Source organism: Bos grunniens, chromosome 12, assembly GCF_055505025.1.
Source record: "Bos grunniens cultivar Pamir isolate PY7600 chromosome 12, Bosgru_T2T1.0, whole genome shotgun sequence".
NCBI classification, from domain to species: Eukaryota; Metazoa; Chordata; class Mammalia; order Artiodactyla; family Bovidae; genus Bos; species Bos grunniens.
This window is the reverse complement of record NC_141176.1, coordinates 36,125,967-36,149,468: the sequence shown is the minus strand read 5'-3', so window position 1 is coordinate 36,149,468 and position 23,502 is coordinate 36,125,967. Positions and strand designations below refer to the sequence as shown.

Here is a 23,502-nt window from a genome sequence, read left to right as displayed (position 1 = left end):
GTGCATGGCGTATGCAGCTCCAGCAAGGGCTTTCTGAAGAGACCCTCACCCTGGCCCACTTTGCTCCAAGCTCAGCCTGGACCACGGGGGCAGTGATCAGAGGCACCTCAGTTTGCCTTTAACTAGTTTCCATCCATAAATGTTTTCTGAACATTTATTATACTCAGTATAACTGGATGTGAATTATTAAATGTGTTTGAACTCAGATAAACAAGCTTTGTGCGTTAGATGAAAGAATGTGCATCTCCGAATATTTTATCGAAGCTGTCTGCAATCCTTTGCAAGTAAATATTTTTATCTGAGTATTTTTTTAACTTCCACTTTTTTCTCTCTGCCCCATTCCCCTATGTTAATCAACAATCTCCTTTCATACTGAACACGGATTTGTTACCTTAAATCTAGGGCACTCTACCGACTTAAAAGTGAGAGATTCATGTGAAGAAAAATCTTATTTTTGAATTTAAATATTAATACTAAGGAACTTTCCCTTAACAATAGTTATGTAGTTATTATATACACACACGTATACATATATATACACACATATATATATAGTTAGATGTGTGAGTGTGTGTGTAAGTGGCTTCAGTTGTGTCCAACTCTTTGTGACCCTACAGACTGTAGCCCACCAGGCTCCTCTGTCCATGGGATTCCCCCGGCAAGAATGCTGGAATGGGTTGCCATGCTCTCCTTCAGGAGATCTTGCCGACCCAGGGATTGAACCCACATTTCTTATGTCTCCTGCATTCTGGCAGGTTCTTTACCACTAGCACCACCTGAGAAGCCCCATAGTTACATAGGTAACTATGTAATGTCATGGTTTTTGGCAGTTATTATACTCAGTATAACTGGGTGTGAATTATTAAATGTGTTTGAACTCAGATAAATAAGCTTTGTGCATTAGATTAAAGAATGTGCATCTCTGAATATTTTATCGAAGCTGTCTGCAATCCTTTACAAGTAAATATTTTTATCTGAGTATTTTTTTAACTTCTAATTTTCTTTTTATACCACTTATTATTATACCACTTCAGTATTCTCACCTTGAGAACCTTGAGAACAGTTTGAAAAGGCAAAAAGATAGGACACTGAAAGAGGAACTCCCCAGGTTGGTAGGTGCCCAATATGCTACTGGAGATCAGTGGACAAATAACTCCAGAAAGAATGAAGGGATGGAGCCAAAGCAAAAACAACACCCAGTTGTGGATGTGACTGGTGATGGAAGCAAGGTCTGATGCTGTAAAGAGCAATATTGCATAGGAACCTGGAATGTTAGGTCCATGAATCAAGGCAAATTGGAAGTGGTCAAACAGGAGATGGCAAGAGTGAACGTTGACATCCTAGGAATCAGCGAACTAAAATGGTCTGGAATGGGTGAATTTAACTCAGATGACCATTATATCTACTACTGTGGGTAGGAATCCCTTAGAAGAAATGGGAGTAGCCATCATGGTCAACAAAAGAGTCCGAAATGCAGTACTTGGATGCAATCTCAAACACAACAGAATGATCTCGGTTCATTTCCAAGGCAAACCATTCAATAGCACAGTAAAAGGTTGCCATTTCCTTCTCCACCCCAACCCCTTTGATGAAAATAATCAATAAACAATTTATAATAGGAATAGAAAAGAGTTTTGTTTAAGCCAAGCTGGAAGACTATAACCTAGGAGACACAGATTCAAGAAGCATCTGTGGGCAGGTGATGGTTATAGGCACAACCTGAAGTGTCTCACACTGCCTTGTATATTACCTCTTGATATCAACCAGTTAATGAGCCTGGTTTCTGTGGTGTGAATGGACAGAGGGTAATTCACAGTCCGATGTCCATTTATTTTAGAACAGATTGAAATTATTGGCAGGTTCAAGTTAATTTGTAACTTCCATGTAAGAAATCTTTTGAGCCTAGCACAAACCGTCCACCCAGAATTTAGGGTCTAACAATCCTCCCCAAAGGCCCTGAGGTTGACTTCTCCGGCCTTGGCTGGTGCCAGTTAGAGAAGCAGTGCTTTCCATGTTAAGAAATATGACTCTCACTGATGTGGCTCTGGAGGGAGGCAGCATAGGACATTCAATGCAGAATATGCAAAATTAGGCCTACTCAATCCTTCTCTTGCACATTTCAACCCAAAGAGAACCCCTGGTCAAACGCCCTGTGGAATATAGGTTAGTAATATGTCTTACAAACAGTAAAAGATTTAAAAGAGTACATGGAACTTCAGTGACTGTATTTTCATGACATTGAGTGGTGACTATCCCCTTAATAAGTATTAAAAAGGATGATAAGCTTTATTGGTCGTGTTGTTAACCTCAGGAAAGACTTGGTCTCAGTTATTTAAAAGATGAGAGAAAAAAAATTTCGATTTACATTTTCAGGCTAATTGGCTTCTAACTTTTATGGTTAAATAAATTGCCACGATAATTTTAAATATTTAACAGGCAATCACTGCATTTCATGGTATTTTTCTGGGCAGAAGAGGTGAAAGGTCTTCACAGTGCCTAATAAATTACTTATTAGATAAACTAAGTGTTGCCAAGCTGGAGTGGGAACCCAGTGGTGATAACACCTGTACTTTATTTAAGTACACCCAGTGGTGTACTTAAATAAACTTTTATGAATAAACAGTAACTATAAAACTGTTATGAGGGACTTCCCTGGTGGTCCAGTGGTTAGGAATCCACCTTACAATGCAAGGGTCACAGATTTGATCCCTGGGCAGGGAGGATCCCACATGCTGCAAAGCAGCTACGCCCGTGTGCCACAGCTGCTAAAGCCTGCACACCTAGAGCCCGTGCTCTGCAACAAGAGAAGCCACCACGATGAGAAGCCAGCACCCCACAACTAGAGAGTAGCTTCCTCTTGCTTCAGCTAGAGAAATCCCATGCAGCAATGAAGACCCAGAACAGCCAAAAAATAAATAAATATATAAATCTTAAAAAAAAAAAAAAAAGACCTGTTATGAGCTCTGATACTGGTAGATCCACAGGGCCTCACATACACCAGGTGTTATGGACCAAATCCTGTCCCCCAAATTCAAATGTGGAAGCTCCACCCCCAGGATCCCAGAATGGGACAGTATTTGGAGACAGGGCCTTTAAGGAGGGATTAAGGAGGGCCTAAAAGGAGGCCCTGAGTGCAGGACTTAATCCAATCTGACTGGTGTCCTCATTTTTACTTATTTATATTTTGGCCACACAGTGCGGCCTGTGGGATCTTAGTTCCCTAACCAGGGATCAAACCTGTGCCTCCTGCATTGGAAGCGCAGAGTCTTAACCACTGGACCACCGAGGAATTCCTAGCATTTGACTTAAACACAGCCAACTTGTGTTCTCATCTGGGGCTTTGACCCAGGAGGGAGGCAAATAAAGGACAGGATGATTAGAAATGGTCCACAGGGGCTGGAACGAAACCAGGGCCCAGTGGGAAAGCAGGACATGCCAGAGCCCAGAGCACAGCTGTGTGACCACACATCCACCCGCAAGAAGGCAGGTCTCATGGTACGGAGCCAGCAGGAACCCACAGCAGCAGACTAAGTGGGGTGGCCAATTTGTTCTGCTTTTCCTGGGATTTTCCTAGCTTGACACTTGAAAATCCCACACAGGTCCTGAGCAGACAGTGAGGGCAAGTCACGGCTTTGGCCACTCTCTTCTGGGGGATGGTTTTGGCTGGGTCTTACTGCCTGATCCGCTGTTGTTTGTCCAAACCTTGCTCCTTAGCTTCTCCGACAATTCCGAGTCACCTGATACCTTTCCAAAAAATTCCTTTTCTGCTTCAGTTAGCAACAATTGATTTTTCTTGGCTGCAACAAAGAATCCTGAGTCCTGACCCCTGAAGGGCCTTAGACTTTGTTCACAGGTCAAGGCCAGGAGGGACAGAGGGCTCCAGAAGGTTCTGAGCAGAGAGCGATGTGATCAGATTTTCACTGCAGGATGATCATGTGGAGAACAGACGGAGTGACAGCGAGAGAAGATGGGAGTGAAGAGGCAGTGGGGAGAGTCAGGGGTTAAGGAAACTGGGCAGCATGACACGGTTACCTGGCCTCTGGGTGGGAGGGGACAGACACGAGAATCTGTTCTCTCTGGAGCTTATATTTTAGTAACACAAGTTATGTGACCTTAGCATGTTGTCTGGCGATGTAGGCATGTGCTTAATAAGTAGTAGCTTCATGACAACATTTGAAACGAAAGAGATGATCCTGCACACTCTGGCAAGTAACAGTATTGTGCTTAAAGGGTGACCAAGTTGAAACGAACTTGAATCTGTTTCTGATTTAAAACAAAACAAAGACAATTGAGGGAGCTGGAAATTTACAGTCGGGAGATCTAAAGACATAATGAAAATGGAAACACAGCGACTTGGGGGCTCTGCAGTGTTCAGCAATTAATTCACCAAACACGCCGTGAGCAGCGGCTTGAGCCAGGCACAGATACTCTCAAGAGCGCCTCCCAGCTGATGAGCTTAGCTGGTGTGTGACTGCGGCAGAAAGCACCAGCTCAGGGACAGGAGCTTACTGTTCACTGCCAGCGAGAGCCTCGACTTCATGCCCCCTCAGCCCACTTGCCTCCTGAGTCCCAAGGGGGTAGCCCAGTGCTGCTGCACAGGCAGTGAGTTTGTGTCACAGCTGCTGCTGCTGCTAAGTCGCTTCAGTCGTGTCCGACTCTGTGCAACCCCATAGACGGCAGCCCATCAGGCTCCACTGTCCCTGGGATTCTCCAGGCAAGAACACTGGAGTGGGTTGCCATTTCCTTCTCCAATGCATTAAAGTGAAAAGTGAAAGTGAAGTCATTCAGTCGTGTCCAACTCTTCGAGGTGGGTGGGCCTCGTCCAATCAGTTGAAAGACCTAAGAGGAAAGACTGACATCTCCAGGGAATGTGGGAGTCCTGCTTCCAGCTGCCTTCAGACTCAGCCACAACATCAGTTCTGCCCTGGGCCTCCAGCTGCTCCCATAACCTCAGAGTGGATTCCTTAAAGTCATTTCTCTCCCACTCAGTCTCTATGGAGACTGTATTTTGAAAGAATTTTGTACAGGAAGGGCTTCCCAGGTGGCAGAGTGAAAAAGGACCCGCCTACAATGCAGGGAGATGCAGGTTTGTTCTCTGGGTTGGGACAATCCCCTGGAGAGGTAAATAGCAACCCATCCCAGTATTCTTGCCTGGACAATCCTATGGACAGAGGAGCCCATGAGGTCGGGAAGAGTTGGACATGACTGAGCACGCACACACGCATGCACTGGAAGACAGATCATTTCCTCCCTCCAGTGCAAAAGGCAGGTTGGGCTCTCTGGCACAGTAGAGATAATGTCTGCCTCCAGGGCAAACGCTGAGCCCCGTGCTGGCCTATAGTTCATCACAAGACTGAGGTTTCCTCCGTTTAGGGTCCTTTAGCTGTGGCACACGGAGAAGGCAATGGCACCCACACCCACGTTATGGAGGATAATCTGCTTTATTCAAAGTCTACTGACCTGCCAGGACACCTAAAAAACACCTTCACAGCAACAACTTGACTGGTGTTTGACAAAAAACTGGGTACCATAGTCTAGCTGAAAATTACAGTAACCATCACAATGGTCCAGAACAGAAACAAGACACTCATGGAGAACTGTCTCCCCACATGTACTTAAAGTCTGTTGTTGCTCAGTCGGTCAGTTGTGTCTGACTCTTTGTGACCCCACTGACTGCAGCACACCAGGCTCCTCTGTCCTCCACAATCTCCTGGAGTTGGCTCAAACTCATGTATTGAGACGGTGATGCCATCCAACCATCTCATTCTCCACTGCCCGCTTCTCCTTTTGCCCTCAATCTTTCCCAGCATCAAGATCTTTTCCAATGAGTCGGCTTTTTTCATTAGGTGGCCAAAGTATTGGAGCTTCAGCTTCAGCATCAGTCCTTCCAGTGATTATTCAGGGTTGATTTCCTTTAGGATTGACTGGTTTCATCTCCTTGCAGTCCAATGGACTCTCAAGAGTCTTCTCCAGCACAATTCAAACTTTAAAACTTAAAGTTTAAAAGTCACTAATTACTGGTGTCTTTAGACGCCTCCTTGCCGATTTATTTTAAGTAGGAGAAACTTTAATGATGTGAACCAGTTATTAAGTCCACTCCTCATTCTCTTGCTGAGCATCACACTGAGGTGATGGGCATTATGGCCTTGGGCTGACTCAGGCCACCCCCGAGGTGTCCAGGGCAGGAACACACAAGACAGGACCACGAGGTGCGGGAGGCCCCCAAGAGCCTCCCGGGCTCCAGCTGGTTCTGCAAGGAGAACCGCAGGGTGGGGCTGGGGGTGAGTCCAGACAGCCAGCGCGGCCCTGACGCGCTTTCAGGACCCACGGGCTAGTGCCGCAGCCACCGGAGCTTTCCACAGCAACTAGCACCACCCGCCGGTGACCCGGCCTCCGGCTGAGTTCATCAGGATCTAGAAGACTGTGGCTTCCTTGCCTTCCGGTTCCCCGTGCCGGATTCCACCATCCCCGCCGCCTCGCTAGGACCGCCTCTGTGCGGCCCCTCCTCCTGCCCACTTCCACGGGACCGGCCCCGCCCCGCCATCCAGGCCCCGCCTCAGGCCCCGCCCCCGCCCTCCAGGCCTGTCTCTCTTGCTCTAAAGGCTCGGTCCCGCCCTCTCGCGGAGCACTGTGGGAGCGGCTTCCTTGGTTTCGCGCGTGGCAACGCCGCGGACGCGCCGCTCTCTGAAGAGTCCCGCCAAGGCCGCACCAGCCCCGCCGCGCTCGCGGTCGCCCTCCTCCACTCGCGGCGAGGTAGGGGAGGGCCCAGGGGCGGCGCGGGTACCAGGCGCCCTCTGAGGGGGCCGTGGAGGTGGGACACGGGAGGGGGCTCTGCCCTTCCCCCACCCCGCGCGGCCCTAAACCCCTCACCGCGAGTTCGTGACCGGAAGTTCTGAAATTCCCGGGAAGGCTCGGCGGGTGAGAGAGGCGCGAGCTCGGGCTCCCCTCACAGAGGTGGGCGCCCCCAGGCCGGAGTCGGCCCCCACCTCTGGGCGGCTGGCTGTCTGGTGCCGACCCCGGGGGACCCGGTCGGGACGGGGGCCCCGGGGGGACTTCCCGCGCTGAGTCCAGGAGGCGCCGTCCCGGGAGCTGCCTTTGCACCGGGCCTTGGTGGAGCTCGACCGCCTCACCTGGGCGCCTCACCTTTCCCCACTCGCACTCTCTGCATTTGTTCCCACCGTGTCGGTTTAGCCCGAGTTTCTCATAGATGAACTTTTTTGGTCTGGTTAGCTCAGATGAAAGGATCTCCAGTTGTAAAGCGGCTTGTTTTGCTGACAGACGTGTAAACTAAATTGACTTAAGTGGGGCTTGTAATCAGGAGGTTCTCCTTGAGCACAGTGGTCCTCAACGTGTGCTCCGTGGACCACATCAGCATCAGCAACACCTGATTAGAAACTTTTTTTTTTTTTCTGATTAGAAACTTGTTAGAACTCCACACTCCAAGGAATGAGGGTGATGACTCCCACCAGTGAATAAGAAACTGGTGAAGGCGGGGAGTGGCAATCTGATTTTAACAAATCCGTAGGTTTCTGGCAAACGCTAACCTTTGCGAACCATTGGTTTCACATTACCTGACCTAGAGCTTGTAAGTTAAAATTTTTTATATATCTTCTATCATAACTTAATACTTTCTGGAGGTATTTTGGAATGAACATTTATATATGATTGACATTTGCTTTTGTGGATTTTGCACAGAATAGGAGAAAATATTTGCTAATCGTTTCTCTGACAAGGTCTAATATCAAGAATATATAGGGATTTTTTTTTTTTTTTTGCGTGCCACAAGACTTGGTTTGTGGAACCAGGGAGTGAGACCCCATGGCAGTGAACGTGCGGGGTCCTAACTACTGGACTGCCAGGGTACTCCTAAGGAATTTTTTTTTTTTTTAATTAAAGGATAATTGCTTTACAGAATTTTGTTGTTTTCTGTCAAATATCAATATGAATCAGATCAAAAAACCAATTTTTAAAAATGGGCAAAGCATCTGAAAAGAAAAAAAGTTACAGTTTTCAATAAGCATATGAAAGGTTGCTCAGCATCTTTAATCACTAAGGAAATCAAACCAAAAATCGAATCAAAACCATAAAGATATCACTTTTTGCCTGCTAGAGTGGCTTTAATCAGAATAGGGCCAGTAGCAGGTGTTGGCTGGGACGTGGAGAAATTGGAACCTTCATTCACTGCTGGTGGGATGTAAAATGGTGCAGCCACTTTGGAAAAGCCTAGCAGCTCCTCCAAAAGTTAAACATAATGTTGCCAGCAATTCCATTCCTATATATATATATATATATATATACACACACACTCAATAGAATTGAAAATACATGTCTGTACTAAAGCTAGTACAGATAATTCTGTACAGAATTCTGTAAATTCTGTATTTTTTAAATAATTAAAAAAAAAGAATGCACAGAACTAAAGAATGCACTAAAGAACTAAAGCATGCTCATTGTTTATACGGCAGTAGTTTTTTTGTTTGTTTGTTTGTTTTGGGGGCTCTACTATGGGTTTGTGGGATCTTAGTTCATCCTGGAATGCAAAATCAAGTTGGCCTTAGGAAGCATCACTACAAACAAAGCTAGTGGAGGTGATGGAATTCCAGTTGAGCTATTTCAAATCCTAAAAGATGATGCTGTGAAAGTGCTGCACTCAATATGCCAGCAAATTTGGAAAACTCAGCAGTGGCCACAGGACTGGAAAAGGTCAGTTTCATTCCAATCCCAAAGAAAGGCAATGCCAAAGAATGTTCAAAGTGAAAGTGAAAGTCGCTCAGTTGTGTCTGACTCTTTGCGACCCCATGGACTTGGTCCATGGAATTCTCCAGGCCAGAATACTGGAGTGGGTAGCCTTTCCTTTCTCCGGGGGATCTTCCTAACCCAGGGATCGAACCTAGGTCTCCCACTTTGCTGGTGGATTCTTTACCAGCTGAGCCACAGAGGAAGCCCAAGGATACTGGAGTGGGTAGCCTATCCCAACCCAGGAATTGAACTAGGGTCTCCTGCATTGCAGGCGGATTCTAGAATGTTCAAACTACCAAACAGTTGCACTCATCTCACGCGCTAGCAAAGTAATGCTCAAAATTCTCCAAGCCAGGCTTCAGCAATACACGAACCGTGAACTTCCAGATGTGCAATCTGGTTTTAGAAAAGGCAGAGGAACCAGAGATCAAATTGCCAACATCTGCTGGATTGTCGAAAAAGCAAGCGAGTTCCATAAAAACATCTATTTCTGCTTTATTGACTATGCCAAAGCCTTTGACTGTGTGAATCACAACAAACTGTGGAAAATTCTTCAAGAGATGGGAATTCCAGACCACTTGACCTTCCCCCTGAGAAATCTGTATGCAGGTCAAGAAGCAACAGCTAGAACTGGACATGGAGCAATAGACTGGTTCCAAATCAGGAAAGGAGTACATCAAGGCTGTATATTGTCATCCTGCTTATTTAACTTATATGCAGAGTACATCATGAGAAATGCTGCACTGGCTGAAGCACAAGCTGGAATCAAGATTGCCAAGAGAAATATCTGTCACCTCAGATATGTAGATGACACCACCCTTATGGCAGAAAGTGCAGAAGAACTAAAGAGCCTCTTGATGAAAGTGAAAGAGGAGAATGATAAAGTTGGCTTAAAACTCAGCATTCAGAAAACAAAGATCATGGCATCTGGTCCCATCACTTCATGGCAAATAGAAGGGGAAACAATGGAAACAGTGACAGACTTTATTTTGGGGGGCTCCAAAATCACTGCAGATGGTGACTGTAGCCATGAAATTAAAAGACATTGTCTCCTTGGAAGGAAAGTTATGACCAACCTAGACGGCACATTAAAAAGCAGAGACATTACTTTGCCGACAAAGGTCTGTCTAGTCAAAGCTATGGTTTTTCCAGTAGTCATGTATGGATGTGAAAGTTGGACAATAAAGAAAGCTGAGCACCAAAGAACTGATGCTTTTGAGCTGTGGTGTTGGAGAAGACTCTTGAGAGTCTCTTGAACAGCAAGGAGATCCAACCAGTCCATCCTAGAGGAAATCAGTCCTGAATATTCATTGGAAAGACTGATGCTGAAGCTGAAACTCCAATACTTTGGCCACCTGTTGTGAAGAACTGACTTATTGGAAATGACCCTTATGCTGGGAAAGATTGAAGTCAGGAGGAGAAGGGGATGATGGAGTATGAGATGGTTGGATGGCATCACCGACTCAATGGACATGAATTTGAGTAAACTCTGGGAGTTGGTGATGGACAGGGAGGCCTGGCGTGCTGTAGTCCATGGGGTCGCAAAGAGTCAGACACGACTGAGTGACTGAACTCAACTATGGGGCTAGTGGGATCTTAGTTCATCCAACAGGTATTGAACCCAGACCCTCCGCAGTGACAGCACTGAATCCTAACCACTGAAATGCCAGGGAATTCCCTTGTTTTTGTTTTTAGATTCCACAGATAAGTGAGATCATGCAGTTTTTGTCTTTCTCTATCTGGCTTAATTTCGCTCAGCATAGTGCCCTCTAAGCTTCCCAGGTGGTGCATAGTGCCCTCTAAGCTTCCCAGGTGGTGCAGTGGTAAAGAATCTGCCTGCCAATGCAGGAGATGCAGTTTTGATCCCTAGGTCAGGAAGATGCCCTGGAGAAGGAAATGGTAACCCACTCTAGTATTCTTGCCTGGGAAATCCCATGGACAGAGGAGCCCGGTGGGCTCCAGTTCATAGGATTGCAAAAGAATAGGATACTACTTAGTGACTAAACAACAATGCCATATAGATCCATCCATGATCATAATGGCAAAATTTCCTTTGGGGGGCTGAGTAATATTCCATTGTGTATGTGCACATGTGTTTGTGTATCACATTTTCTTTATCCAGTTATCCATCAATGGACACTTAGGTTGTTTCCATATCTTACTTGTTGGTAATGATGCAGCAAACATAGTGGTGCAGATACTTTTTTGAGTTACTATTTTCATTTGCTTCAGATAAATACCCAGAAGTGGAATTGCTAGATCATTCAGTAACTGTATTTTTAATTTTTTAGGAACCTCCATACTGTTCTCCATAGTGGCTTCATCAGCTTATATTCCTACCAATAGTGCCCAAGGGTTTCCTTTTCTCCACATCCTCATCAATGCTTCTCTCTAGTGTTTTTGACAATAACAATTCCAACCAGTGTGAGGTGCTATCTCCTTGTGTTTTTGATTTTATTTCCCTGATGACTAGTGAGGTTGAGCATCTTTTCATGACTATCTGTATTGTCTGATTTGGAAAAATGTCTATTTAGGTCCTCTGTCCATTTTTTAAAATATTGTATTTATTTTTGGGTCTTTGTTACTGTGTGAGGGCTTTCTCTAGCTGTGGTGAGCCGGGGCTGCTCTTCTTTGTGTTGCATGGGCTTATTATAGCTTCTTTGTTGCAGAGCACAGGCTCTGAGCTCACCAACTTCAGTAGTTGTGGCACATGGGCTCAGCAGTTGTGGCTCAAAGGCTTTAGAGCACAGGCTCCATGGCATGTGAGATCTTCCCAGACTAGGGCTCGAACCCTTGTCCCCTGCATTGACAGGCGAATTCTTAGCCACTGGATCACCAGGGAAGTCCCCTCTACCCATTTTTCAATCGAGTTTTTGTTGTTGTTGAGTTACATGAGTTCTTTATATATTTTGGATATTAGCCCCTTATCAGATACATGATTTGCAAATATTTCTCCCAATTACCTTTTCATTTTGTTGATGATTTCATTTGCTGTGCAGAAACTTTTAAGTTTGATTTAGTCCCACTTACCTATTTTTAGTTTTGTTGTCAATTCCAAAAAAGATATCATCAAAACCGATGTCAAGGCACTTACCATCTATGTTTACTTCTACAAGTTTTATAGTTTCAAGTCTTATGCTCATTTCGCATTGATTTTTGTATATGGTATAAGGTAGGGGCCCAGATGTATTTTTTTGAATGTGGCTGGCTGTTTTTCCCAACACCATTTATTGAAGAGACTATCCTTTCTCCATTGTTTATTTTTGGGTCCCTTGTCATAAATTAATTGACTTTAAATGCACAGATTTATTGGGGCCTCTCTGTTCTGTTCCATTGACTTGTGTGTCTGTTTTGATACCTAGTTTTAAGAATTTGACACGAAAAACATTTAAGCCATAAACATATGTAGACATAAATTTGAGCAGAAAGGTTGTTATACTTTATTTCAATTAAGAATTATTTCAGGAATACATTTACAACAGTGATTTTTCATAGGTACAAATGATGCAAAATGTACACCTGGCCCCAGAAACAGATGAAGATGATCTTTATTCTGGCTATAATGACTACAATCCAACCTATGATACCGAGGTAAAAAAAAAAAAATTGTTTCATTGGTTTTTACTTTGGTCTTTGCTAACCAGCTGGTTTGTGAAAATTTTGGATTTGATGGTTCTGCTATATAATGCTTTAGATTAAGTTAAGTTGATTAAAAGCCTAGAAAAGTACTATTACTAAAGACTGTACTAACTTCTACCAATAGTAATAATCGCAGCAGAAGGGAAAAGCATAGAGATGTGAAAAAATGTTATAGAAAAGAATTTGGATCAATTATATTTTTGTATTCTTTTGCACTAGTTATCTGAATATGTATGTTAAAAGACTTAGATCCCTTGAGGTGCCTAAAATCGGTTTTTTTAATGCCCTAAATTTGAAATGTCATGTAGAGTTATTTTTCTTCTTTGAATTGAATTATACAAGTATTTTATAGAAAAACTAGAGAATAAAAGAAAAAATTAAAATCATAGAAACTGTCACCACCCAGAGATAAACATCAACTAAGTTACAGTGCTTAATGCTAAATGTTTCCCTATGCAGAAATATATGTGTGTGTGTATATATATGTACACTGTATGTCTATATGTTTTTGGAGACAATGGTATCATACTGTGTGTACTGTTTTGTAACCTGCTTTTTTCCTTTTATGAATGTTAACTTATGTCAACAAGCCTATATCTGCTTAATATTTAGTAGTATAGTAATTGTAGGATGAAATTGTTATTAAGACAATTATTTGATTATTTTAAATCTGTTTACATTGTGAGAGTTACAGTTTGCAAATTGTAAAAGACAAAAACCAAAAGAAGCTGCTTTATAAATTTACCTTGAATTAGTGTGTGAAACAATTTAAGGATGAAGGATGTGAGCATTAAATTTTCTTGCTAGTATGTGAGAATCAAATATTAGCATTCAGAGGACTTTAATTTAGGAACTTACATTCTATTCTCGAGTTTCACATGGCTTTCAGTCATTTTTGAAGTTTTTTCCTCTGGAGAAGAATGATGGTTTGTGAATTTGAGACTTAGAAAGCAAGAAGAGAAAATAGAAACTATTCATTTACTCTGTATGAAATAAAAATCTAGGAGATACTATTTATCATAGAAAATTTGAAAAATACAGAAGATTGGGGAAAAAAATAAAATGACAAATACTGTTACCTGGTGATGACCTGTACTATAGCAGGTCATAGCACCCATGTTTTGCTGTATTCCTTGTCTTTTTATATAGATAGGTGTGTCCCTCCCTATATATTTAATACAAACATCTGTATACAGGGATATGATTATACAGACTAATTTTTAAAAATATGTATTAAAACATGGGCATTTTCCTAAGTTAGTGTTAATTATGAAAGCCATTGAATCTTTCCCTTTCTCCCAGTTATAAAAGTTACATGTATAAAAAATACATATGCCCATTGTTGGAAAACAAAATTGTCCATAATCCCACCACTCAGAAATAACTACTGCTAATGTTTTGTTTGTCTTTCCTTCATGCATATACATAGAATTTTCTTTTAGAATGTTTGGAATTGAACTGACAGTTACTTTTCTGTTTGCTTATCTATTTTTGGCCATGTCATAAACAATATCTCATGATACTAAAAGTTTAAATATAGTTTTAATGGCTGCATAATACTGACTATATACAATTGATTACTTTCTGACTATAGGATAGTTATTTATAGTTTTCTGCCCCTATTAATAACAACAACACAATGAACAATTTTATGCATAAGTAATTTTTTACCTTGTGATCAAACATTTCTTGGGTAGAGTCCCACAAGTGCAAAAATGATCATCATAATCATTTTTAATAATATCAGATAAACTGCCTAACTCTTCAGGTCATTACAATGTGGTTTCATTATCTATTGGTAACTTGAAGCAAATATTCAGAATATCATACACAAAAGTAAATTACACAGAAAAATAAAAATTTGGTTTACTCATGGTTTCCTTTTATTTTAATTAATTGGAATAAGTTAATATATAACTGAATTACTTGAAACAGTTGCTAAGGTGTTCATAGATCATGCAAATTGTTAATCAAATCATGAACAAAGGAAAAGAAATGACAAAAGTTGTGTTAGTTTGGTATTTGTAATTAGAGAATTTGTTGATAGGTTTTAGTTTATCATTTAGTTAGACTTTTTTGAGTTGATTAATTGAATTTTACTAATAATATAGGAATATTAGACTTCTTTTTCCTAAAAGGTGTGCCCAGGGGGCCCTTGGCTTACACTCATATGAAAGTTGCCTGGTTTCTATGGCTGAGTGAGATTTGTGTACTTCATTTTTTTTTTTTCTTTTGAAGGGACTCAGCCATACATATACATGTATCCATTCTCCCCCCTCAACCCACCTCCCATCCAGGCTGCCACATAACATTGAGCAGAGTTCCATGTGCTACACAGTAGGGCCTTGTTGGTAATACATTTTAAATATAGCAGTGTTGTACTTACTTCATTTTATGTAGTTGATATGGAAGGTTATAAAGATTATTTGAAGTAAAACTAAAAATGCTTGTACATAATCATGTTTAAAGTACGTTGTATTTTGTTCATGTGTAAAGTACATCCTGGTAATAAAAACACATTGTCTCCAGGGTTTTAAAAAGCTAATTGATACTGACTCTATTTTTTTTTTTTAAGTGTATTGTTTGTTTTTTAGTAATCGGCAAGTATATTTCTGTGGGAAGTAGACTGGAGTGAGTCAGAGGCGAGTGTGAGAAGTGTGCACTGATGTTTATAGAGGGCTGGACCCAGAGCTTGTGGTGGTGAAGGAACTAGAGGCAAAGACTGGTTATGCTGACAGTTGGAAAATAGCATTTTGTCCAGGAAACCTGGGAGCCCTGGTAACTTGCCCCTGACTAATGTGACTTTCCTCAGGTTCCTGAGGGAGAACGTGAGCACCGGTCAGGAATCAGCAAAGCACAGTAACGTTTTATGTCAGCTGAGCCTTTGGTTCCAAAGCATGACAGGTTGGACCCAGTGGAGCCTCAGCTGGCTCCAGTCTGAGTCTCAGACTTTACCTCTCCCTGAGATGAAAAACCATTTTCACTTGGGAGATGAGACAAGAGAGTTTGCCCAATTTCTGGGAGAGGATACAGCTTTTTCTGTCCTCAGCTTCTCAGGTAAGGCTAGTAGCCACAGCCCAGGATATGGAAGAAGAGAGGAGGGAGAAAGGACGGAGGGGGTGATTCTCTGTTCTTGCTGCTCCACTGACTTGGAAGAGAGAGACAAGAAAGACTTGATCTTGGGACCAGGCACGCTGACAGTACCCATTGAGCCAGTAGCCAGTTGTGTCCTTGAACTTGACTAGATTGTCAGTGCTCCTCTCCCCAAGGGAGAGAGGGCTTTTGGTATTTTGTGTCCTGTAAAGGGGAAGTTGAGGACAGGAGTCCTTGAGCCCTACGTGGACGTCAGCAGATGTAGAAAGATGGATCCTAGAGGACCCTAAACACCAAACAGTAGTGGTTAAACATTTTTAAAAATTTGTCACCTCACATTGAATGTTAAATTTGCCATTTTGTTTTAGGAATTGGAGAATGACACAGCCTTTCAGCAAGCTGTGAGAACTAGTCATGGCAGAAGACCTCCAGTAAGTGAATTTTTTTTATTATGGTTAAAAAAACAACTAACAAAGCTTACCCTGTTCATTGTTTTTAAACATACACATTGGGAGTGCTAAATTAATTCCCATTGTTGTGAAACAGACCCCTAGAACTTTCCATTTTCCCAAACTGAGGCTCTATCCTCACTGAACAACAACGTCCTCCAGCTGCTGGCCCCACCTTTCTACTCTATCTCTAAGTATTTGCCTGTTCTAGGTGCCTCACGTAAGTGGAATCGAACAGTTATTTCACTCAGCATAACGTCTTCAAGGTTCATCCATGGTGTAGCAGGTGTCCGGGTTTCCTTCCTTTCTCAGGCTTAATGACATTTCATTGTCTGGATGGACCACATCTTGTTCTGCACACACTTGGGTTGCTTCCACCTGCTGGCTGTTGTGAGCAGCACTGCCGTGAACTTGGGGACACAAATATCCTGAGGCCCTGTTTTCGAGGTGTATATCTGAAAGTGGGGTTGCTGGATTGTATGGTAGTTCCGCCAGCAGTGCACACAGGCTCCAGTTCCTCTACCCCTCACTAACACTTGTTATTTTCTGGTTTTTGATAGTCGCAGTTTTAATGGGTATGAGATGTTTCTCATTGTGGTCTTGATTTGCATTTCTCCGATTATTAGTGATGTTATCTTTTCATATACTTTTTGGCCATTTGTGTATGATCTTTGAAGAAATGTCTGTTCAAGTATTTTGCCCTTTTTTAAGCTGGGTTATTTAATGTTTTGTTGTTGAGTTGTAGGAGTTCTTTATTGGATATACGCTTTGCAGATATTTTCTCCCATTCTGTAGGTAGCTGTTTTTTATTCTGTTGATTGGATCCTCTGACCCACAAAAGGCTTTATGTTTGATGTGCTCCCATTTGTCTGTTTTTGCTTAAGTTGCCTGTGCTTTTTGATGTCATATCCAAGAAATCATTGCTAAGTCCAATGCCATGAAATTTTCCTCTGTTTTTTTCCTAGCAGTTTTATAGTCTTTTAGGTTTTAGGTCTTATGTTTGGGCCTTTAATCTACTTTGAGTTCATTTTTGAATGTTCTGTAAGATTAAGGGTCCAATTTCATTGTTTTGCATGAGGATATCCAGTATTCTCAGTGCCATTCAGGAGACTGACCTTCCCCCTTGTGTGGTCTTGACACCCTTGTTGAAAGTCATTCCTTCCGTTGGTTTCTTATGCCAGCACCACATTGTTTCCAGTGCAGTAGCGTTGTAATATGTTTTGAAATCAGCAGATAGGAGTCCCCCAACTTAGATCTTTTTCAAAATTTTTCGGCTCTCCAGGGTCTCTTAAGATTCCAAATGAGTTTTAGGTTGGATTTTCCCATTTCTTAAAAAAAAAAAAAAATGACATTGGGATTTTGGTAGAGATTGCATTGAATCTGTGCGTTGCTTTGAGTAATATAGATATCTTTTTTTAAGTAATTTATTTATATTTGGCTGTGCTGGGTCTTTATTGCTGCACATGCACTTTCTCTAGTTGCAGTGTGTGGGCTTCTCGTTGTGGTGGCTTCTCTTACGGACTGTGGGCTCTAGGGTATGTGGGCTGCAGTAGTTGTGGCTCATGGGCTTAGTTGCCCTGAGGCATGTGGGTTCTTCCCTGACCAAGGATCGAACCCGTGTCCCCAGTTCTTTTTTTTTTTTTTAATCCAGAATATATTTTGAAAACTTTTACACTGATACCAAAGCCAGGCAAAGACACTACAAGAAAATTACAAATATCCTTTTTGAATACTGACCTAGAAACCCTGAACAAAATATAAGCAAACCAAAGCAGTATATTATAAGGGTTATACACTATGACCAAGTGGGATTTATTCCTGGAACTTGAGAATGGATCAACAGACAAAAATTAATCAATGTGATATGTCACCTTAATAGAATGAAGGGAAAAAAAGCCCAAATCATCTCAATTGATGCAATAAAAGAACTTGACAAAATTCCACATCCTTTCACAATAAAAACACGTAATGAACTAGAAATAGAAGGAAACTCACCATGATAAATAAGAAAACCCCACTGCTAACAACATATTTGGTGGTAAAAGACCAAAAGCTTTTCCCCTAGAATTAGGAATAATGCCCACTTTTGCCACTTCCAATCAATTACAGGGTGGGTGTATTCTTAACCACTGGACCACCAGGGAAGTTCAATATAGATATCTTAACAATATAAAGTTTTATAGCCTTGAATACAGGATGCCTTTCCATTTATTTCTTTTTCAGTTTCTTATAGCAATGTTTTATAGTTTACAGTATATCTAGTAAGTTAATTTTAAAGTAATATAGATCAAAGAATTTTTATGCTCTTGAGAATATAAATATTATTTATGTAAGACACTGGGATATGTTTAACCAAAACATTATTTTTAAAAAATTTGTCTTTCTAATTTTTAATGTTATGTAAATATTGATCTTTGAAAACACTGGGGGTTAAGTTGCAAATTACACCTCCCTTGGATTAATGACCGTCCACTAATTAATCCTCCACCAGTATATACATGGCTAAAGTGATTGTTTTCAGTATTATTAGTAAAGTTTTTATATGTCACACAGAGAATAGACTTCTGCCTTCCACAGTGTGTGAACTCTACCAAGTGTCTTTTGTAGTTGAAAATAAACAAGGTTGGCACTAGGTAAAGTGAGAAGTACAGAAAGTTCTATGCCTAGTGTTCTGCCCACCCATGGCTCTAGAGCAGTGGTTCTCAGTGCTCACTCGCCCACCCGCCCTGGCACATGTTTGCCTGGAGATATTTTTAGTTCTCATAACTTGGACCAGTGCCTAGCATCTCAGAGGCAGCAGGCCACCCCACAGTAAGTTACCTAAAAGAGGTCAGCAGTGCCAGGTCGACAGGCTGTTAGGGAGTGAATCCCCTGCTGTAGTTGGTGTGTCCTTCCACCTGGCCTCCCTCACTCTGTCAGGGCCTCTTCCCTCCCACCATACTTAACTGTTCTGCAATAATGAAAGGTCTGCATTAAACCACTTCCAGTGGGAAGGACCTTGCCTGTCATATTTGTGGGGTTCCCTCCTCGAAGTTAGAGAGCACAGCAGTCCACAGGACTGTCCTCACTTCTAATTCCAGCTGCAGGCACCTTCAGCATCTGTAATTTTCTGAAAAGGCTCAAAGAACTCACTGAAAGCTATTATACTTAACGGTTTATTTCAGGAGAAGGATACAGGTTATATCTGCTGAGAGAAGAGAGACCTGGGGCAGAGTCTGGGAGGTCAGACATGGGGGGTCTGGTTGCCCTTTCCCTGTGGAGCCCTGGGTGGCTTTAACCCCCCCTACCCCTCTGTGTGGTGACGGTACTTGTAGAGCCGGCAAGGAGGCCCTCCCATGACTCTGATGTCCAAGGTGTTAATGGGGCTCCGTCACACACTGTCCTTGTGGCTGCCCATTAGTCTGTAGCCCCTCGTGGAGGTTCAAGCTAATATATCTGGGAGTTAGACTGTCTGGTGGCCAAAGCCCCCCAGGGAAACAGGGATGTATCAGGCAGGACATTACAGGGGCATACAGATCACCCCCCTGTAGTGAAGGGCAAAGCCAGTACTCTCTTTGGGTAAAGTCAGTTCTTGACTACACATTCCATAAGCTGTATTTTAATTTTAAGGTTACCTTCATTATAGAAAGGAAAACTAGATGAAGTTCTTGCACTTGGCTAATGACAAGACTGTAACCTTTTAGAAGAGGTAAACTGTCTTATTTATTGATCTTTTCTTTGTTTGCTGTGGGTACTCCACAGATCTTTATATCACAACTTAGTGAATAAGTGAAAGCCTTCAGTTTAGTGATTTGGTATATCAACAAGTCACTATATATGATAGTGATTTGGTGTATCAACAAATCACTATATATGATAATGTCTCCAAGCTGGCCCTTCATTGATGTTTAGAAATGACTTCAGAGACCCTCATGTTATAGAAAGGAAACAAGGCTGGGAGTAGAGGTCTCACAGTTACCTGTAACCAGGACAGAGAGTAGGTCGCCACCCCTTTGAATGATATTGTCATCACACCCTATTTACTGTATTAAATGGGAAAAAACTGTGCAACTTTTATAGGAGAGGCACTGGGCAAAGAGTAAAGTGGACACAAATAGAAATTACAAGGCATATTGTAATTTGTGTTGTAAAAAGAGTATAAATTGCTCTGGGACCACAAAGATAAGTTCTTTATTCCTAGTTGGGACAGTCAGGAGATAAATGTACAGTTGAATATTTAAGGATGTGTGCAGTTAAGATCAGCCTTGAGGTATGTGAGGAAAGGCTTTGTGGGTGAGGGTGCGGGGTGAGTAAGGAGCAAGGAGACACAGAATCTCGTCTTTCTAAGAGATCAGTCCAGTGCCAAGAGTAAAAACCGGAAGAACAGATCTAGTCATTACTGAGTGATTAAACAGAAAAATAGTCTCTTTCCTTCAGTTTGTTCTCACAGAAAAGTTTTGCTGGGACCCACATCCTTCCTTTTCATGTTTTTCCAAGACCTGTTATCTGTCAGTTTGGTCAAGTTTGTTAATGATTTTGTTCCAATGTTCAGTATTTTTATTGATTTGGAGGGGGAGTACGCGGGAATTGAAGTTCTATTATTATCAATGAGAAAAATAGATCATACACTATGATAGTGAATTTCTTTGTTTAGGTTTTTGTTTTATATATTTTTATGTTGTCTTTTATTGTTATGAAATGTCCTTCTAGCTAGTAGTGCTTTGTGTCTGTTTCGTCAGTTGTTCGTACATTGCTGTAGCTCCCCAGGTGCTCTTTTGTCTAGTGTTTGCATTGTATGTCGTCCCCATTTTTTCACTTCCAGCTTTCTCAGATCTGTGTATTTGAGATATATTTCTTAGAGAAATATTTTTTATTAGCAACATGAATAGAATTCTGTTTTTTTAATATTGTCAGATAATCTTATTCTTTTAGTGAAGTATTTCATCTACTTACATTTAGTGAAATTGGTTTCATTTGTTGCCTTAGTATTTGCTTTGTTTTTTCCTTCCTTATGTTTTATTTCTCTCCATTCTTACCTTTTTTTGTTTGATTTTTATTACATTTCTCCCTCTGTTATCTTGGGAGTTTACGTTCCTTGACCATTCTTTCAGTGTTTTTGTAAAGATTACAGTACTCATCTTTTAACTTATCAAAGTCTAGTATAATTTAATATTTTACTACTTTCTGGACAATGCCAAATTTTTACATTATTTTCAGTTCTAGGATTTCCACTAATCCATTTTTCGTAGTTTTCAGTTCTGTACTGAAATTGTCAATCTTGTCTTTTGATTCACTGAACATGTTGAGCATGCTGGTCAGAGCCTGTGTTTGATATTTCTTTCCATCATATGATTCCCCTTCTGCATGTCTTTCCATTTTGTTTCTCTTGGATTTTGATTAGGGACTCTTGCTCCTATGTGTTTGGTTGTTTTAGACTGAATGCCAGACATTGTAAGTGAAACATTTTAGAGATAATTTAAAGCATGTGTCTGTGCTGTCTGGAATGATAACCACTAGCCATGTTGTGGCTATTTATATCTAAATCATTAAAAAGTAAGTAAAAATTTAAAATCCAGATGTTACTGCCTGAGCCACATTTCAGATGCTCAACAGCCTTATCTGGGCAGGTGTCTTTTATTGGAGAGAATTTACTTTTGTGTATGGCTGCAGAGATGCTTGGAACACTGAATCACCTCAACCCAGTTGAATGTGAAATGTTTCTAAATTGGGCTCAGGTCTTACACAGGCTGATTGACCTTCCAGTCTGAGTAAAGCCTTATGAGGTTACAGTTTGAAGTTTGGAGGAGTCCCAGGGCTGCCCCCTCAGCAGACCCCCTCTAGGGTTTGTCTGTTCAGCCCAGTGCATCTGTGAAAAGCTCCGTGATCAACTATGACTACAATTTTGTGATCAACATGCTTTGTATCTTTATTTCAGAGATGAGAACATTTATATTCAGAGAGGTAAAGTAAACACAGCAAGTAGAGGGAGAGCTGAGATTCAAACCCAGGGTCCCTGACTCCAGATCCAGTGTCTGTTGTTAGACCCAGTGTCTGGTGGTAATAATCATGCAGAATTAATGGTAGGTGTGTCCATTGGAGACTCCTGTATCCCACTGACCCACAGGTCACTCTAAAGTCCCTTTTCTCCTTTCAGATGAGTTCCAAAATAGACCTTCTCAATACTTAAAATACTCCAGCTCCTTAATATTTAGAATAATTTAAAAGAAATTATTCTAAATGTTATGTAAATATTTCCCTACTGATAAGTCTGTATTTTCCATTTCTTTTCCAGTTTTCTATTATATAACTTGATCTGAATTCTATTAACTATTTTTTTTTTTCCTCCCCAAGATAACTGCTAAAATACCAAGCACAGCAGTTTCTAGACCTGTAGCTACTGGATATGGGGTATGTTTTCTTAAGCTGAAGATATGAAGATACATTTTCTCATATATAAGTTCACTTTAGGCAGTTTTAAATAAGTCTGGCTACCTTTCAGCTCATGATCCAGGTGTATTTTCCATTTTGAATAGTGATGAATATTATAAATTGTTGATAAATAACTTTGGATATTCTAGTCATTTTGATTGTAAATAAAACAAAATGTTTTGCTATCTTTTCCTGTCTGTAAACATTGTGTTTGTTGATTGACCTTTCATTTTCTATATCATATAACCAAGTGTCATGTGTATTACATTTGTGTATTTTGTGTGAAGTTAGTCTTATATAAATGTAATGTTTATAATTTCTAAAAATTTACTAAGTAATACATGAAAAAATAAAATTGAAGAAAAATTTCAGAGGCATATATAATTGGGTCTTGCTTTTATTTGAGATCTTTGGAGGAAAGATGCTATATAAAAATCCATAAAATCTTTTGAATCTGGCCCAAATTACAAATAGTTTGGATGTTTTCACTTTTGCTAAATAGTAGAGAAATGGGAGGAAAATGAAGGAATGAGATGAAATAGCATTTCCTAGTCTTTCTGATAATATTTCTTAGGGGTCGTAAAGATGGCTTCAGAACCTAGAGTCCTGGGCACTGGCCTTCCAGTTGTCCCCTTCCTGTGGACAGAGAGAGTGGCCTTAACGTTGTGTAACAGTGTATTGTGTGAAACATCCATTTATTAATCAGTCAGAGCAGGTATCACTCATGAATTTGGTTTTGGTGATGTTTCTGAACAGGAGTCAGCGAGCTTTTCTGTGAAGAGCCCGGGAGGTTTAGGCTCTGGGAGACCCAGTTGTGCATCTGTGGAGAGGTAGCCAGAGACAGCATGTAGACGAAGGGAGTGTGGCTCTGTCCCATATAAGGGCCGAGGGATGTAGTTTGCTGATGCCTGTCTTAGAGTTTTATTGTTTGATCCTATATCCTTGGGAGATAAAAGGTTTACTTGCCAGTAGAATGAAGGAAAGAAAGTTATAAAGAAACTTTTATAGCTTGGTTTATAAAATTAAGTGTAGAAGTTTTTTGGAATCATTTTAACTTAGTTTTTTGTTCACTAGTCCAAGACCTCCCTGGCGTCGTCAATGGGAAGACCGATGACAGGGGCTATTCAGGTATCCCCATGTGTGGGTTTGCATCTTGGGCCTTTCTTGTGATTTA

General features: G+C 41.3%; 1 protein-coding gene across 26 annotated transcripts in view; it reads left to right on the top strand.

The window, feature by feature from the left end:
- The first annotated feature begins 6,627 nt into the window (after positions 1-6,627).
- The window catches only part of IFT88 (intraflagellar transport 88), a 61,403-nt gene continuing 44,528 nt past the window's right edge, over positions 6,628-23,502 (top strand). For 5 of the 26 annotated variants that reach the window (XR_015138195.1, XR_015138197.1, XM_086329788.1 and 2 more), the window contains exons 1-6: positions 6,628-6,753; positions 7,418-7,585; positions 12,235-12,330; positions 15,840-15,902; positions 22,251-22,307; positions 23,403-23,456. Coding sequence is in view for 12 of the 26 variants with exons in the window: in XM_086329783.1 (XP_086185909.1) it covers positions 12,241-12,330; positions 15,840-15,902; positions 22,251-22,307; positions 23,403-23,456 (264 nt within the window). In the remaining 14 variants the exon portion in view is untranslated. The remainder of the gene's footprint in view (positions 6,754-7,417; positions 7,586-12,234; positions 12,331-15,839; positions 15,903-22,250; positions 22,308-23,402; positions 23,457-23,502) is intronic. The other 21 variants (XR_015138196.1, XR_015138194.1, XM_086329786.1 and 18 more) reach the window with 7 other exon arrangements.